The 15,169-nt window shown below is 49.2% G+C and overlaps 1 protein-coding gene across 4 annotated transcripts in view; it reads left to right on the forward strand.

Moving 5' to 3' along the window:
• Nucleotides 1-15,169, forward strand: part of Jade1 (jade family PHD finger 1) — a 52,046-nt gene that overhangs the window by 14,719 nt on the left and 22,158 nt on the right. For all 4 annotated transcript variants that reach the window (XM_051157103.1, XM_051157105.1, XM_051157106.1 and 1 more), the window contains exons 2-4: nucleotides 2,836-2,913; nucleotides 11,481-11,566; nucleotides 14,158-14,315. In XM_051157103.1, coding sequence (XP_051013060.1) covers nucleotides 2,862-2,913; nucleotides 11,481-11,566; nucleotides 14,158-14,315 — 296 coding nt within the window. In that variant the 5' untranslated portion in view covers nucleotides 2,836-2,861. The remainder of the gene's footprint in view (nucleotides 1-2,835; nucleotides 2,914-11,480; nucleotides 11,567-14,157; nucleotides 14,316-15,169) is intronic.

Below are 15,169 nucleotides of genomic sequence, written 5' to 3' on the forward strand. Positions count from 1 at the left end.
ACACCCGGTGGAAAATACTAATTTTACTTGTACTTCTGCTTGAATTTTGGAACATCAGTCTAGCATGGCATTTTTATCCGAAATCTAGGAGGATCCACGTTCTTCCAGCCTCTGTTTAGGGTGACGGAGTCAGGGAAGACACAGTATTTCTGCTAGCTACTTTGTTTAGCAGGCAGGTTCCCTGGCCTTTCCTGCCTCTCTCTGTTCACAGTTCGCCTGCTCTGTAGGTGGTGAACCTCCTTCAGGCTGGGCTGTGTCATGCAGTTACTTTTAAGGAATTCCTCGTTAGGTGGTGATTTTCAAATTTTAAGAAACTCCAAACTCAGTCTTTGGAGAGCTCAAGGCTTTGTGAGGAAGGAGAGGTGTTTCCTCTCTCTGTGCCCCTGGGGAGCAGGGCTGTCTTTAGAAGTTTGGAGGACAGCATAGCTGTCAGCGGTTGGTGCTTTTAGCACCCACGGATGGATGGCAGCGAAGATAGTCATTTCAAGTGGGGATTGTGTGTTTGCCATGGACAGGGTGTGCACAAGTGGTCAGGTTGTAAATTGCTGAGTGTCAGGGAGTTACAGGTGAGACACCACTCTGGGAAGAATGAAGGGATGGAGTTTAGGATTGTGGCTGCCCATTCTGTGAATGAAACTGAAGTCCCCAGTGTCATTCTCTGGCGGTGGCTTTTGACTCCATTTGTACTCCTGTGCGGGACCGTACAAGTGCGCTGTAGGAGTTGTTGGTCTTGGTTTTTGAGACAGGACTGGTCCGGGCTTTACTGACTAGGGTAGGCTGGCTGGTCTAGCGGGAGCCCCATGGGTCTCCTGTCTCCACTGGCAGTGCTGGTGTTATGAGTGAACCCTGCATTCTTATTTGGCTTGTGGGCGTTGGAATTCCGTCCTCACACTTGTGCTGTAAGGCGTCTCTGCAGTCATCTTTAACTGGTCTTAGAGCATCACTTGGTAACCAAAAGCCCACAGACTTTTCAACTGGGTGAGATTCTCTGGAGGAACTTAAAACATTGTGGGAAAGTTCAGGAGTCTGAGTATCTCAAAGAACCGTGTGAGTTCATTCCCAAAGGGAACAAATACTGCCTGCCCTGTACTGTGGCTCTGAAACCTTACACCTGTTCAGGATCTCTTATCGTTAGCCTGTGAATTACTCACAACAAAAGTCACAGGAACAAAGGTACATAAATGTCGTTTTGTGTGTGTGTGTGTGTGTGTGTAGTTTGTGTCATACTAAGAAAGCGAAGAACACCCCAATGGCATTAGATACGGAGATAAAACACTTGTACTTTTTCAAAGATTTCTTTTTAATTATGGGCTAGCCTGCGGGTGTTAGCACGAGGACAGGTGCCCACAGAGGCTAGAGCTGGAGCTGCAGATGGTCTGAGCCGCTCTGGGCTCTAGCAGTGTGTGCTTCACCCGCAGAGCTTCTCCGCAGCCGTTCTGTCAAAAGGGCAGCTCACTGTGAACGACTAAAGGACAGGATGTCTGGGTTTTGAGGGAGGCAAGTTGTGGGAAGATGACCTTGAAGTACAGAGGGGAAATTAGTGGTAATTGAGGATTGTGTGTGAACAAGAGCTCGTTTGTGGAGCACCTCGAAAAGTGGAAATTTCCTTTACAAAAGGGAAACTTACACCTTGCTGTTGGTTAGGCAAGGAGAAGGCAACTCAAAATAGCCCTTAAACCAACGTGGTATATTTTGGCCCCCTGTATGTGAGTGTTTTTCTGCCTCTTTTGATTGCCCTTTTCAGAGTAGAGCTTTGGGGTTTTAATTGCTACCTTGATGTGATGCAGTGGCTCTCCACACTAGCCCTCTATGCGTGTCCGCTGGAAACAGACCTCTTTTACGTTTGTGGTGGTTCCCAGCAACGCAGGTTGGTTGGCTGGGTAGGTGAAGGGTTGCCATTCCCTGGGTTGGAAAAACTCTACTTTTTCTTTGGGAGTCATTGATCTGGCGGGAAGATTATGGCCACACAGATGTCAAGGCGATCAATAATTTTAGTTTGGAAAAGCTTTTTAGATGTCTTGAGACACTGTTGCTTTATCTGTACAAGTGTCGTCTCGGCCCACTGCCATCTTCCATAAAGGCAGTTTTTCTTAACTGATAAATACTGGGTGGGGAGGGGGTGAGGGTAATAAGAGAGGCTGGCCAGGTAGGCTGGTTTTTTTTATTAGTATACTTGTCCTGAAAGGACCTGTGTGATAAGGAATGGGGGTTTCCTATCTGGTGTGACTTTGGAGAAGTCACAGTGGAGGCGGGGGTCTGGATCCCAGTTCCCAAAGTGTGTAGTCTCTCCCAGTTCCAGCTGTAGACCTCTGAGGGGTTGGAGACGACGGATGGAGACGTGGTTCTTTCTAGAGCCACAGGTTGTTACTCAGTTCATTTTGGCAAAACTTGGGGCTCATTTTAGCAGGATGTGTCAAGGAAGCCTAATCAAGCCCAGTGCAGTACTACAGACACAGCAACAGGAGCAGCCCCTTCCCTGCCCCCCAACACCAGAGCTGTGCTCACCGCTGTAGATTGTTTCCTGCAGTGCTGGCTGCCAGGGCTGAAGAGAGTCCTGGAGCACTCGCAGTGATGTCTGGGAGCTATGGAGGGAAGGGTGGCACCTCTGGGAGACCTGCCCACATGTGACTTTACCACCCCTCCCCTGACTCTTAACCTGCTCTGTTAATGATTGCAGCTAATTATGTGTCTTTGGTCTTTTCACTGTTTGCAATTCAAATGCTACTTGAGGCCCTGTGTTTGCTTTTGTTTGCAGCATCCTGGCTGCCATCTGAAGCAGGGCTTGATGATCGCGTGTTACCATCTTGGGTTAAGTGCTGTCTCATTGCTTTGCAGGCTGCCTGCTGTCTCCCGGGGAGATCATGAAACGAGGTCGCCTTCCCAGCAGCAGTGAGGATTCTGACGACAATGGCAGTAAGTCCTGCTTTGTTGTTCGTGGAGCCTACTATGGTTTGGGTCAGTGTGAAAACATGATTTTTTAAATATAATGCTTTAAATAGCCAAGGCCTTTTGCATATCAGGCACGTCAGAGAAAGGCAAGGCCTGGAGAAACATCTGATACTGCAGGGCTGTAACCAGATCTTTCCCGGCAAGGTTGGCTGCAGGCAGGCCTTCTGCAGGTTTCCTGTGTGTTATCCAGGGAGAAGAATGCAGTTCCGAGAGCCACTGGTGTGTCTGTTTTCATCAAACATCATTTATGGTACCTCACATAGCTCTCTGTGAAGAGGGAACTTAATCAAAGCCAGGTAATTATTAACTAGTCAACCTGCCCGGGGCTCCGAGGGCAGATGGAGGACTGCCTAGTGTGAAGTGAGGAGACCAAGTCCAGGCTCTTTATCGATGACACAAGTCTCTGCCCTTTCCCGGTTTAACAGGACGGCGTTTAATACTGTCACTGCATCTCAGCTCTCTGGCAACCTCAGGTTTTCACAGTGTAGCTGAGAACCAGGAGTTAGTCGGCTTCCAGGCAGTCAAAATAAATGTCACACAGTGTCTGTTGAGGAGCTAACAGACTGCAGACTGCAGAGGAGTTTCATACCTAGCTCCGTGCCTGCACTCTAGCCCGTTAGCTCAGGCTTGACATTACACATTCAACTCTGGAATTCGGAAGAGAAAGCTTGCTGTACTGTGAGATGGGAAAGAAACCAGCCTGCTTTCTAGGCACATTGCTGTAGATGTTATCAGAGCAGTTAACAGCTCTTGTGATTTGCTGTAGAAGCGGTGTGTGTGTGTGTAGGGACCCCAGAGGTGATCTGGGAAGACCTAGGGAGGAGGTGGTGTTTGGGCAGGTCCCAGAGATGAAGAGCTTTGTGTAGGCGGGTTGTTTTCGTGCCTGGTGTGCCAGGTAGCCAGCACAAGCGTGGTTATGGTGCTGTGGGGACCACGTGCCCAGCCACAGAGAAGGATGCTCACGAACCTGAAATGTTGGTTGTCTATGGCTGTAGCTCTGGGAAGGCCTGGGCAGTGGGTGTAGAGCTTAGAGTGATGGAGAGAGGGAGGTAGGAGGTGACCTATGGCACACACAAACCGCTCACACAGAATAAAAAGTGTTCATTGAAAATAACCTTTGCTGTGATGGGCCATTTTCTTTCTCCTACTATGTTCCTGTCTGGTCATCTGGAAGGTTAAGCTGGACTGCCACCAAACACAGCTCTTGGCTACACATGGGGCTCTGGTATTGGGGGGACAGGGATGACAGTTGCTAGGAGGTCATCTGTTGTTTTGTCATCCAGTTGGTTCAGTTGGTGGCACTTTATGGCTAGCTGCCAGGTCAGGCTTGGCGACTTGAAAGTTACGGTGAGTGATACCTGATGAGCAGTACCTCTTCCTGAGTGCCAGGGCTCATGGCAGGGTCTGTGTAGTTGAGCTATGGACCTTCTCCCCCTTCCCTAGCAGCTAGTTCGTGGTATAGGCCTCTTCCACCAAGCCACTAATTGCATTGGGGCCTCTCCCCTGTATAGACTCAGGGGTCTGGGGGTGGTAGTGGCCTCTTTCACCCTTGCAGTGAGGTCCTGCTGTCACAGCTTCCTGTGTCCTGAGTCTTGCTTACAACAAGGACTGGGTCTGTGCAATGGCTACCTCCTGGCCAGCCTCTCCAGCCTGCAGGGATTTTGGCAGCATGTCCAAGTGGAGGAGAGGCAGCTGCAGACGTCAGCATGGGGCCACAGCACCAGCCACAGGCGTAGCTGGGGCCTGCTGGCTTCCGAGTCTGGAGCCCATTGCTTTGTTTTTGGCCTGGCCCAGGGGAACAACAGTGTGGTATTTACAGTTGGGGACGGATGGGCCTTTCCTGTGCCAGGTGCGAGCCCTCATCCGCTGTAGTCAAGCTTGTTGGTCTTTCTCCTGGAGGCCCATCCATCCCTGCAGTTGGATGGAATAGTGATGGGGTGATTGGAAGCAGTGTCTGCAGTTTTTTGGCTCTTGGGACTGGGTAGCCCAGCCAAACTCTGAAGTTATACCCAGTGCCTGGGTGTGACCGGGGGAAGCAAGCCTTTAACTTCCTGCTTCCATCCAGGGTCCTTGGGTGGGGATGGGATCCTCCACTTTTTACTATTTCTAAAGATGTCATTTTATCTGCAGAGACTAATTGGAATACAATGTTCCTTTTGGGGCAGAAATATTATTGGTTGTCTGAGGCTAGTTATAGCTCTGATCTATATCCTTACATAGTTTCCCTATAAAATAAGAAAACTAAATACTATTTAAGGACTGCTGTCAAACCTTCTGCTTTTCAGGAGGTGGGAGTGAGTTGGGCAGTAGCGGCTGGCTGGGCTGAGCGAGGCTGCGGGAACTGTGGCAGGTGTAGCCTCCTTCCCAGCCTCCAACAGGTTCATCTGCTGCTGTTCATGTAACTTCAGTCGGCAATTTACGTGGCACTGCTTTATTGGCCCGGGGCAGTGTACTGGGTCTGCATCCTGATGCTGTGACCTGTGTTACGTGCTAAGTTGCTGCAGTTCTAAGAGCAGAAGCAAGCCTCAGACTTGGAGAGGCACCACTGGGGTAGCCACGAGGGCATTTTTTTAATAGCCTGTGCTCTGAGGCAGTGTGAGCACAGTTTCTATTCATCCAGTGGGGGCAGGACCTTTCTTGCACCGTGTAATCGTCTGTTCCCTTTTACTTGTGGTGGTGGTGGTGGTGCCTAGCCCAGAGCCTGAGCAGCTTATTACACCTAACTAACTGATCCGAAACTGCGAGGCGGAGCGCAGTATGCATTAGATTTACTCTTGAGGCTTTCCCCGTATTTTAGCTCCAGGGCAAGCCAGCATGGCTATTTTTAATATTTCAAAGGGGTGTGCTGGTAGTGTCTGGCAGGAGCAGAAGGGGCTTGGTGCTTGCATAGGCAGGGCCTGCTGCCTGCTGTGGTCTTGGAGCTTGTAGTAACTGTGCTAGCACCAAATGCTTTGTCCTAATGGAAGCTGGGTGTAGTAAGTAAAACAACCACCACCACCACCACAACACCTTTCCCCTCATTCTTCAGTGTTTGGGATTGTTGTTGCTTGGAGTACTGTACACAGGATTTGTCACTAAAGGGGACCTAGATAACAGTCCTACTTGTGACTCCGCCATAATTTTAAGATGTGCTTGCCAAGATCACTACTTATGTGCTGAAGGCAAGAAGAGAGGGAAAGGAAAGCTGGTTTACTTACTGTCTCCTGTTGCCCAGGCTAACCTCAAACTCTGTCTAGTGGAGGATGACCTTGAACCATCTTGACCCCACCTCCCAAGTGCTGTCATGATAGGTGTGATGCCTGACCATAGTCCTGTGACCCCACCTCCCAAGTGCTGTCATGATAGGTGTGATGCCTGACCATAGTCCTGTAGCTTTCCTTCAGCGATCAGCAGCTTGCACACAAGCGCTGTGTGGAACACTGAATCACTGTACTACTTTTGGCAGATGCCTGGTCTTTGCTATAGCATGAGTTACTTACAGGCTTTGAAGGTTCTCAGTTTCTATTTGACACGCCCCCTTCTAAAAGAGTATTTTATGCTATAGCCTAATGAGGAATGTAAATAATACTATTGCATTACTAGGTATTTTTGAGACTGACTCTTGCTACATCGTCCAAGCTGGCCTGAGCTTCTAGTCTCCCTTGTGGCCAAGATAGCAGAGGAACACCAGTGTGCCCAGCTTGGGAGTATGGTAGGAGCTTCCTGATTGGACCCTCCCCTCCCAGACCCACCAGGCCTGGGAAGTGTGGCTTAGGGGAGTGCTTACTACTAGCCCAGGTAGTGGCTTGAGTCCTTTTGGCTTTCAGAATGTGCTGTGGATGGACAGGCACTCCACAGACCACAGTGCTAGGGAGTGGCACCTCATTAACATCTTTGTATTAGCTAAGCCAGGCTCCTGCTCCTGCCAGCTTCACTAGGCGAACTGCTGGCTTCCCTTAGAGCAACACCCAGTGACCCTCCTGAGCAACACCTTAGGTAGAACGTTTATCTGCTTTGCAAAAATCTGTTTACTGAGAATTTGCTGTGCGTGTGCACTGGCTGTGTTGAAGTCACAGCTTCTGCACCTCGAGATTGCATGAGCTCTGTGAGGTAGTGACTGGTGTAGAGCGGGAGATCACCAGGAGGAAGAGGCCTACAGCTGCTGAAGCGTGAGGTCTCATGGCTCCCCAGTCTGCTTGTTCTCTGGGGTCCCCACCCAAGTCTAGGACCTCCGTGTCTCACCCCTGGGAGTTGGCTGGAGCTTTTCTTACTATGAATGGTGCTTCTAAGTGGTGATAGCTTTCTCATAGTTTTGTGATGGGTAATTTATGTGTAGCAAGCTGCACATATTTCAGGGTTTACTTTGAGAGGTTTCACCATGTTTGCACGTATTATGTCATCAGAATCAAAATGATACATCCCTCCAACTCTGCGCCTGGCAGCCAGTGAATCTGCTGTCAGGATAGATTAGCTGTCATTTTCCTGAACTTTGCATCAGTGCAGTGCACCTTTTCCTGCTCTGCCTTCTTTCACTCACTCAGTGTAATTATTTCAGTATTTATCCGTGTTACACGAAGCAAGTCTTTCTCACCCATCTGTTTAGAACGTGTTCCTTTTTATTGCTGGCTAGTGTTTCACTGAAGGGATGTGTCATAATTTATTTATCCCTTTACAGTCTGGTGGTGGATTTGTAGGTTGTTTCTGGTTTTTTTTTTTGGGGGGGGGGTCATAATGTAGTTACATCACTTTATCACTTCCCCTTTCTCATTTCTTCCTCCAAATCTTCCTGTGCACCACATTAGATGTGTGTGTGTGTGTTACATATGTATATGTTAGTGTGTATATAATATGACACACACATATGGGCATATTACATTTCAAAATGTATAAACATAACCTGCTCAGTCTGTTTAATACTTTGTGTGTGTGTTTTCAGGGCTGATATTTGGTATAGGATAACCAGTTGTGCTCTTCTCTCGGGAAGGCTGTTTCTACTACTGCTCTGAATTCCTTAGCTACGTGTAAATCCTCGTCTAGGGCGGTCTTTCCCCATCCACTTTGGCACGTCTGCTGTCCTCGTTCAGCTCAGGTTTAGGCAGTGATGTCATGGTGTAGCTTCTGACATTACTTAGAGCCAGTCTCACAATAAACTCCCAGATCCTCTGGCTCCTGCAGTCTTTCTGTTCCGTCTTCTGAATGCCCCCTGAGTCTTAGGTGTATCAGTTGGGATTGGGCTCCACAGCTCTGCATTCTGATTGGCTGTGGTTTTCTATTGTGGTCTCTGTTGCAAAGAGACATCTCCTTGATGAGGTGTGAGGACTACTGGGTTATAGCTGCAGTAAGTGAGCTTGAAAATGTTGATTCCTTTAGTGGTTGAATTTTAGTTCTTTGCCAGTCTTCCTTCTGCACATATTTTCTGTTCTCATTCTTGTATTACGTACTTTGATACCAGGTAAAACAGGAGCAACCAATTGTTAGAGGGGAGGAGCTAGAGCTGCTCTCTGTCAATATGGCTATTAGGCTTATAGCAGCCGTGTGTGTCTGTTTAAAAGCAAATGTGGTACAAACAGATTTTCATGGTTTTCAAAGTTTCTTGTGTTTCTGGGGTTGCATTCTGAGCTTACACAATGACAAACTTCAGTGGAAGCTTGGACAGCTTGGGAGGGATCCCGGTGGAGCTCAGGAAGACACACGTGGAGCATGAAAGCCAGTAATGAGCAAATGACTTGTTTGTGCTTCAACTCTGAGAGACTAAGGACTCTTCACTTCCTGTCTCACTGCCATGATTAAAGCACGACAAAGGATTCTTTTTAAATAAGGTGTCTGCTGCTTTTGGTTTATTCCTGCCGAATCACGTTTTCTGGATTAAGTTAGAGGCTCAGGCTGGGATCGAGCCCGTGCAGGGCCTGGGCTCACCCCCAGCACATGGAGAGCAGGCTGTCACTTCCTGCCCAGCTCTCTCTTTTATTCCCTTGGCTTTCTAGAACCGCATGCAGAAGTATGCTTCTCTCTCCTCACAGTCTGTGGAACCACCTAGAGTAGAAGGCTGCCACAGTGAATTGTGGGTTTTGTTGTTGTTTTGTTCTTTTTTTTTAAATGCTTATTTTATTTGTATGGCTATTTGTGTACCACATGCGTGCTTGCCAGAAGGTGTCAAAGCCCTTGGAACTGGTGTTATAAATGGTTTTGAGCCATCATGTGGGTGCTGGGAATTGAACCTGGGTCCTCTGCAAGAACAGCAAGTATTTTTATCCCCTGAGCTGTCTCTCCAGCCCTTACACAGTGATTTATAACCCCACAAGTAACTCGTAGTCATGACACATTTGGCAGTAGTAAAAGGTTTCTACTTGTGCAATGACAGAAAAATAAAAGAAAGGAAAAGAAAAAAGCAAAATATTGGTCAAATTGAAAAATGTAGATTTTCCGTTACCTGGCACCAAATATACAACCAAAATGTAATCCTTTGCATAAAAGGTAGTACATTCATTTTGTTAGTATGCAGCTTTGATTTTTGTCACTAAATATAGAATAATTGTACATATCCTAAAGGATGGTTTTAGGATGAATTTCTTTGGTTTATAGTCAGTAACTGCTTGATTTTTATGACTATTTTTTATATCTATATGTGGGAAGGTATGAGAAGCCCTATGCTAGATGAAGGCCTCTGGCTGGTGGGGAGTCCCGTGTGGACTTCAGGAACTGCCCAGCCGCCTCTCTCTCAGTGATGACCAGCTTCATTCCCCGTATGCTCACACCACTTCCAGTGTGCGTGTGTGAGGTGTTCCCATGCATTTTGAGTCTAAGTACCATGATTGCCATGGAGTTGGGATGGGAGAGTGTTTATAGGCAAGCACAATGCACTAGGCTACACCCCAGCCAGCCCCACTTCCTGCAGAACGCATAGGATCTTTTGAAGTAGTCACAGGATCGTCAACCTGTAAGTAGTCTCATTCCACAGAAGTGGCAGCCACCGGATGCTGTGGCAGTGGCCTTAGAGCTGATCTTCAAGGGTAGCTCAGAGACAGGTCTCCCTTCTCAGAGCCCACAATCCCTGTTGGCTGTCACTAAGAATCATTCGCGCAGGATCCTCATCTTCAGTTTGCTTATGTGACAGGTGGTTTCCATGCTCTCTTAGGTTTTTCCTTTTTTAACATTTTGGAGTTTTATCATTTTCTGAGAAGTGCTAAGATTCATTGCCCGGGTGCTGTAGTTAACAAACCATTTGAAATGAGTTATCAGCAGGTTCTTCTGGCAGCAGCTGTGTGCGCACTCACAGAGCAGAGGTCATTGTCGTTGTCCACCCGACATGAAGCGGAGGCAGTGGCAATGGTGGGGGTAGGCAAGGAGCTAGCGTATTGAGGCATTGGAAGGTTGGCTTATGACTTGGCGATTGGCTGTGTCCTGAGAAGGAGAGTGTGCAGGACTTCTGTCCTCTGGTAGAAAAGATGCCGGACTCAGCTCGGGAGAGATGGAAGCGGGGAGGTGGAAGTGGTTCCAAGCAGGGAGCTTGGATTTTAGGTTGCAGAGTTACAGCGCTTGCAGTGACGCAGAAGTCTACCAAGTACCTGTCAACCACCAGGGTGCTATTGGGTCTTCAGTGAACAAAGCGACTTTGTCTGTGAATGCAGCTCTCACAGGCTCCCCTGGGGGTCTGCCTAGAGACTCAGCTACTTAGGAGCTGCTTGGAAACCCCAGAGAATAAGGACCTAGGAAGAAAGGCAGTGTGGTCCAGGCGGACAGTTCAGGCGGGTGGAGATTCCAGTGCCACAGAGAAGTTTCAGGCCCTGGGAGTGCTCAGTCCTGGTGGCTCTTAGGATGCTGGGTTTCCTGGTGAGAAGCTGCTGGGGCTTTGGAGCACTTCAGAAGAGAGGCACAGCAGGTGATGTTAAAGCCCTGTGGAGGTCTCTGGGTTTTTTAGGCAGATTTTTAAAAATATTTTGGGCATGGCCTTAGGTTGAGGCCAGTGCTCCTGGCACTAGCCACTTTGTTGAACGCTTGGCCTGTTTCCTAGTTTGTTGTACCAATGTGGGGCTTTGAACATCTTGAGCGCAGCCTCCGTCACTGGAGTGTGCTACAGTGATCTCGCTCTGCATACTGTTTGGGAGACAGCACGCACATTGGAGCCCATGGTGATTGCTTTAAGTCTGCTTGGAAAATGACAGGAGGAAGGAAGCCTGTGAGGGCCAGGGGAGGGACGGCGTTGTGGCTTGTCACTGGAGGTTTATTGTGGTGAAGAACCCCCTGACAGCTCAGTGTTTTTCTTGTGTGTGTGTGTGAGGATGTGCCTACTCTTTGGACAGGTGTGGAGACCAGAGGTTGATGATGTAACGTTTTCTTTTTTCCAGACAAGGCCTCTTACTAAACTAGAAGCTCAGAGTTGCAGCTAGACAGGCTAGCTCAGTCTGCTTGCACACACCACCGTGCCGGCTTTTTACTTGCATGCTGGGGATCTGAGCTCAGATCCTCATGCTTGCACAGCTAGCACATTGCCACTGAAACATTGACCTCTGTGTGTTTTTTAATGGTTCCTGTTTGGGGTTTTGTTTCCTTAGGCTTGTCAACGACATGGTCCCAGCAATCTCGGTCCCAGCATGGGAGGAGCGCCTGCTCTAGACATGAAGACCGGAAGCCTTCTGAGGTACTTTTGAGTGCTTGCTTGCCTTGATCATGTGTGTGGTACATGTGTGTGCATGCGGGTCGGCTGCCAGCTGGCCTGCCTCCTACTGTGCAGGTCCGGACTCTGGGAAGATGGTGAGAAGCAGATATGTGTCTGTCTCATTGGAGTCTCCCGAGGAATGAGTGGCCTAATATGTGTAGGCTTACATGCAAGCAAAGCACATGGCACATGTATAGTGCACAGTGGATGTTAGCTAGTAGTTACTATAAATTGTATTTTTTTTTCTTTTCCTCTTCATCTTTGCTGGGTCCCAACAAGTGTTCTTCTGGCCAGGACATGAGCGGGTCCAGCTGCTGCCAAGTCACTGCCAGCCTCAAGTTCGTTTTAGCCATGAATTTGTGGCTTATTTGGCAACAACACAATGTAATTCTGGGAGTTTCGTTTTGGGGATTATGCTTAAGGCTTTCCCCCTCTCCCAATTTGTTTCACATTTTTATGTTTCCCTGGTGCCCTACATTTTGTTGCTCATATTCCTGCTAACATTGTTTTTAGAGGCATCTTCCTGCTGGCCTTGTTTGCTTAGGGGCCCCGTTGTCTTGAGATCTGCTTCCTCTGTAGCCTTCACGCTCTGAGGATACGGACCGAGGCGTATCAGCCTGTCAGGGCTTTTCAGGGAAAGCTGTGGGAAAGTTCTGGCGTTGCACAGTTTGTGGGATGTCCTCAGTTGGCTTATGGTGTGCTGGCCACACAGTGACAGGTGTTTCTCAGAGGCCCTTCCCACACTGCCCTAGGATACTAGAGAGTGCTTTGTCCAGGAGTGGAGGAGTGTCTTGGTGGTGGGGTAACATCCCCTGTCAGGGGATGACCTGGGGACACCTCTTCCAGGAAGCATTCACAGGAGGCGGGTGGTAGAAGCCACTGGCCCTGTGTCCGCTTTGACCTGCAGTGCTCACTTCCGGTGAACACCTCTGCTACTGCACTTTATTCTTGTTAAATCCTGCATTGCCTGTAATGCTGGGTAACACGTTTCTGACATCCATATTTGACCGATGTTACTTCAGCCCAGGAGAGGGATTGGAGCCCTCAGGCAACAGGCATCACGCCCTCTCCTTGCCTGGTCTGTGTAAAATCCTCTGAGTGCAAATTCCTTTGTGTGCAGAGCAGTGGGGTTACCGGCACCCATGCCCTTGATCTACTCCAGCACCTGAGCTTTGGGCCGGAGCCTCTTTCAGTCATAGGAATGGAGCCGCCTTTCTTTTCTCCTTCCTCAGTCTGATGTCCTTTCTTTGGCACATATACTTGTGTTGTTGTACTGCTTAGCTGGGTTCTGTTTTGCCTGACTTGCTTGGTGAGGGTATGGAATCATGGCTTTGACCTTAAGCCTTTTCTTTGGAGTGGGGTGGGGTGGTACCAGGCCTACCACCAGATCCAGGGGGATTGTGTCTGCGGGACCTCATGTCCTTTGTGTTTTAGAAGGTGCGTAGGCAGGCTGTTGCTTAATGGGACTGTAGAAGTTAAGACTGGCATCCTGGGGGAAGTCCAGTATTGAAAATGACAGCCAGAGAAGTGGCCTTTTTATGCAGCCCCTAGTCTGTACTTTCAAAGGACAAGGTTTGTTAAAGAGAACACCAGCAGCTGTGTAATGTGACCCGTGCTTAACAGCACCAGAAAGAGCTTCCTGTCCTGAATGCGGGAGTGTAGCTTTGACTATGTACACAGATGACAGCGTACACGTTCAGTCTCATGCTGTGCCTGATATGTGCTGGGCTTCCCTGTACCCACCCCCTCAGATGTGAGTGGGTGAGGACATGGCTGGGTGTGCAGGCCAGCCAGCCAGCCTTGTTGATGTGGACGCCATGGGCCCATGAGTCCACAGAGGAGCAGAGGCGGGTGCTGCCTCTCCTGCAGTTTCCTCTTTGCTGTTTCTTTGTGATGAGTTAGGGATGCTTTCTTGGTATTTGGACTCGAGATGAGTCTTGGTGACAGCGAGGACAGGGTGCTACTGCTTCCGGGGTAGAAGTTACCGCCTCTTCTGACGTGGTACCACAGTGACCTAATGTTTCACTCCTAGGTTTTGCAGGCCTCCGTTTCTGCCTGGTGTTAGCAAACATGGACCTTGCGCTCACCAGCCACCTGCCCTACATGCTAACACCTTAGGAGGTGGGCTAGCTGTCAGCTGTTGGTTTGGAAGATAGTGACCTCTACCGGGCGGTTCTAGATTTTCCCTTGAGGTTGATTGGCTAACGAAGTTTTGTTTTTAAACATGGGCTCCAAAGAGAGCACTCCTGAGTGACTTGTCATTCCCTGAAGGGCTTCCGAGAGCCTGAGTTCAGCAGCCCTTGGAGAGTTGAGAGGTTTCGGAGAGGGGAACAGTTGGGTTTTGTACAACAGTTACATTGACACCGTCACTCCAGCCTCTGTGTTGACTGAGGGAGCTGGCGCCACCCCAGGCTCGGGTGAAGGAAAAGGAGTGTGGTCAGGTGAAGGGCAGACTTAGTCTGTGTGTGACACAGTGACCTTGTTATGGGCAGCTCCATAGTTACCCTGCAGCTGCCCGCACTCGGAAATGAACGCGGTTATCAAATATCAGTGTCCCTGTCCTTTTTTCCCAGGTGTTTAGGACCGATCTGATCACTGCCATGAAGTTGCATGACTCCTACCAGCTGAACCCTGACGAGTACTACGTGCTGGCAGATCCCTGGAGGCAGGAATGGGAGAAAGGAGTCCAGGTGCCTGTGAGCCCAGGGACCATCCCGCAGCCTGTGGCCAGGTAGCTACCCTCAGGAGAGACACACGCTCCTCTGCTCACCCCTGCCTTTTCCTTCCTGCAAGCATGGTGGCCGTTCCTGAGTTTAGAAGTACAATGACATGAGTCCTCACAAGAAGTACAAATGTTGTAGAAACAGCTCAGGCCCTGAGGGTGGTGAGTCAGAGGGCAGTGGCCTCTGAACTTAGCCGTTATCCCAGGATGTACTGTCTCTTGCTGGAGAATAGACGGTCCGAGGCATTTTTGGGAATGGCTGGCCAGGGGAAGTCTGATGTTACTGTCTGTCTCTCGTTCTGTGTGACTGCACAGAGTGGCTTTGTGGGAGCTATAGTGGCCTTGGTGTATCCCAGGCCTGCGATGGCTGGTTGTATTTTAGGGGATGACAGGGACGGGAAAACCTGTGTGGGACAGTGTCAGACGTGGAAGTTGAGTAACTGCTGTGGACAGGTTCCTTTCCGATGCTGGAGCTTTCTCTTGGTCTCCTGCCACATCACTCAACTCTCCCAACAGCGTCCTCTGTGATATTCCTTTGGGATGGGCTGTGGCAAGTTGGTATGTTTTTTTTCCCCACTTAGGCATAGTGTGCCCTCTGAGAGGATGGAGTGCCCATCAGCTGTGCCAGCATTGGGCTTTGCTGCCACAGGGTCTGTCAGCTCCTTGCTGTGTGAAATGGCCTCTTTTGCCTCAGAGAAGTATGGACTAAGTTCACCTCCTAGCCCTCATCCCATGTCTCCTCAGATAGTTGATTGGTTTGAGTACCATCATTTTGGGATCTTTGTTCAAATTATATCAGTTTACTGTGGCTAGGCAGGCATTGGTGACCACAAGGAGTCACCTACTTCTTCGGATGAGGGTCC

The sequence above is a fragment of the Acomys russatus genome, chromosome 15 (genome assembly GCF_903995435.1).
Source record: "Acomys russatus chromosome 15, mAcoRus1.1, whole genome shotgun sequence".
Taxonomy (NCBI): Eukaryota; Metazoa; Chordata; class Mammalia; order Rodentia; family Muridae; genus Acomys; species Acomys russatus.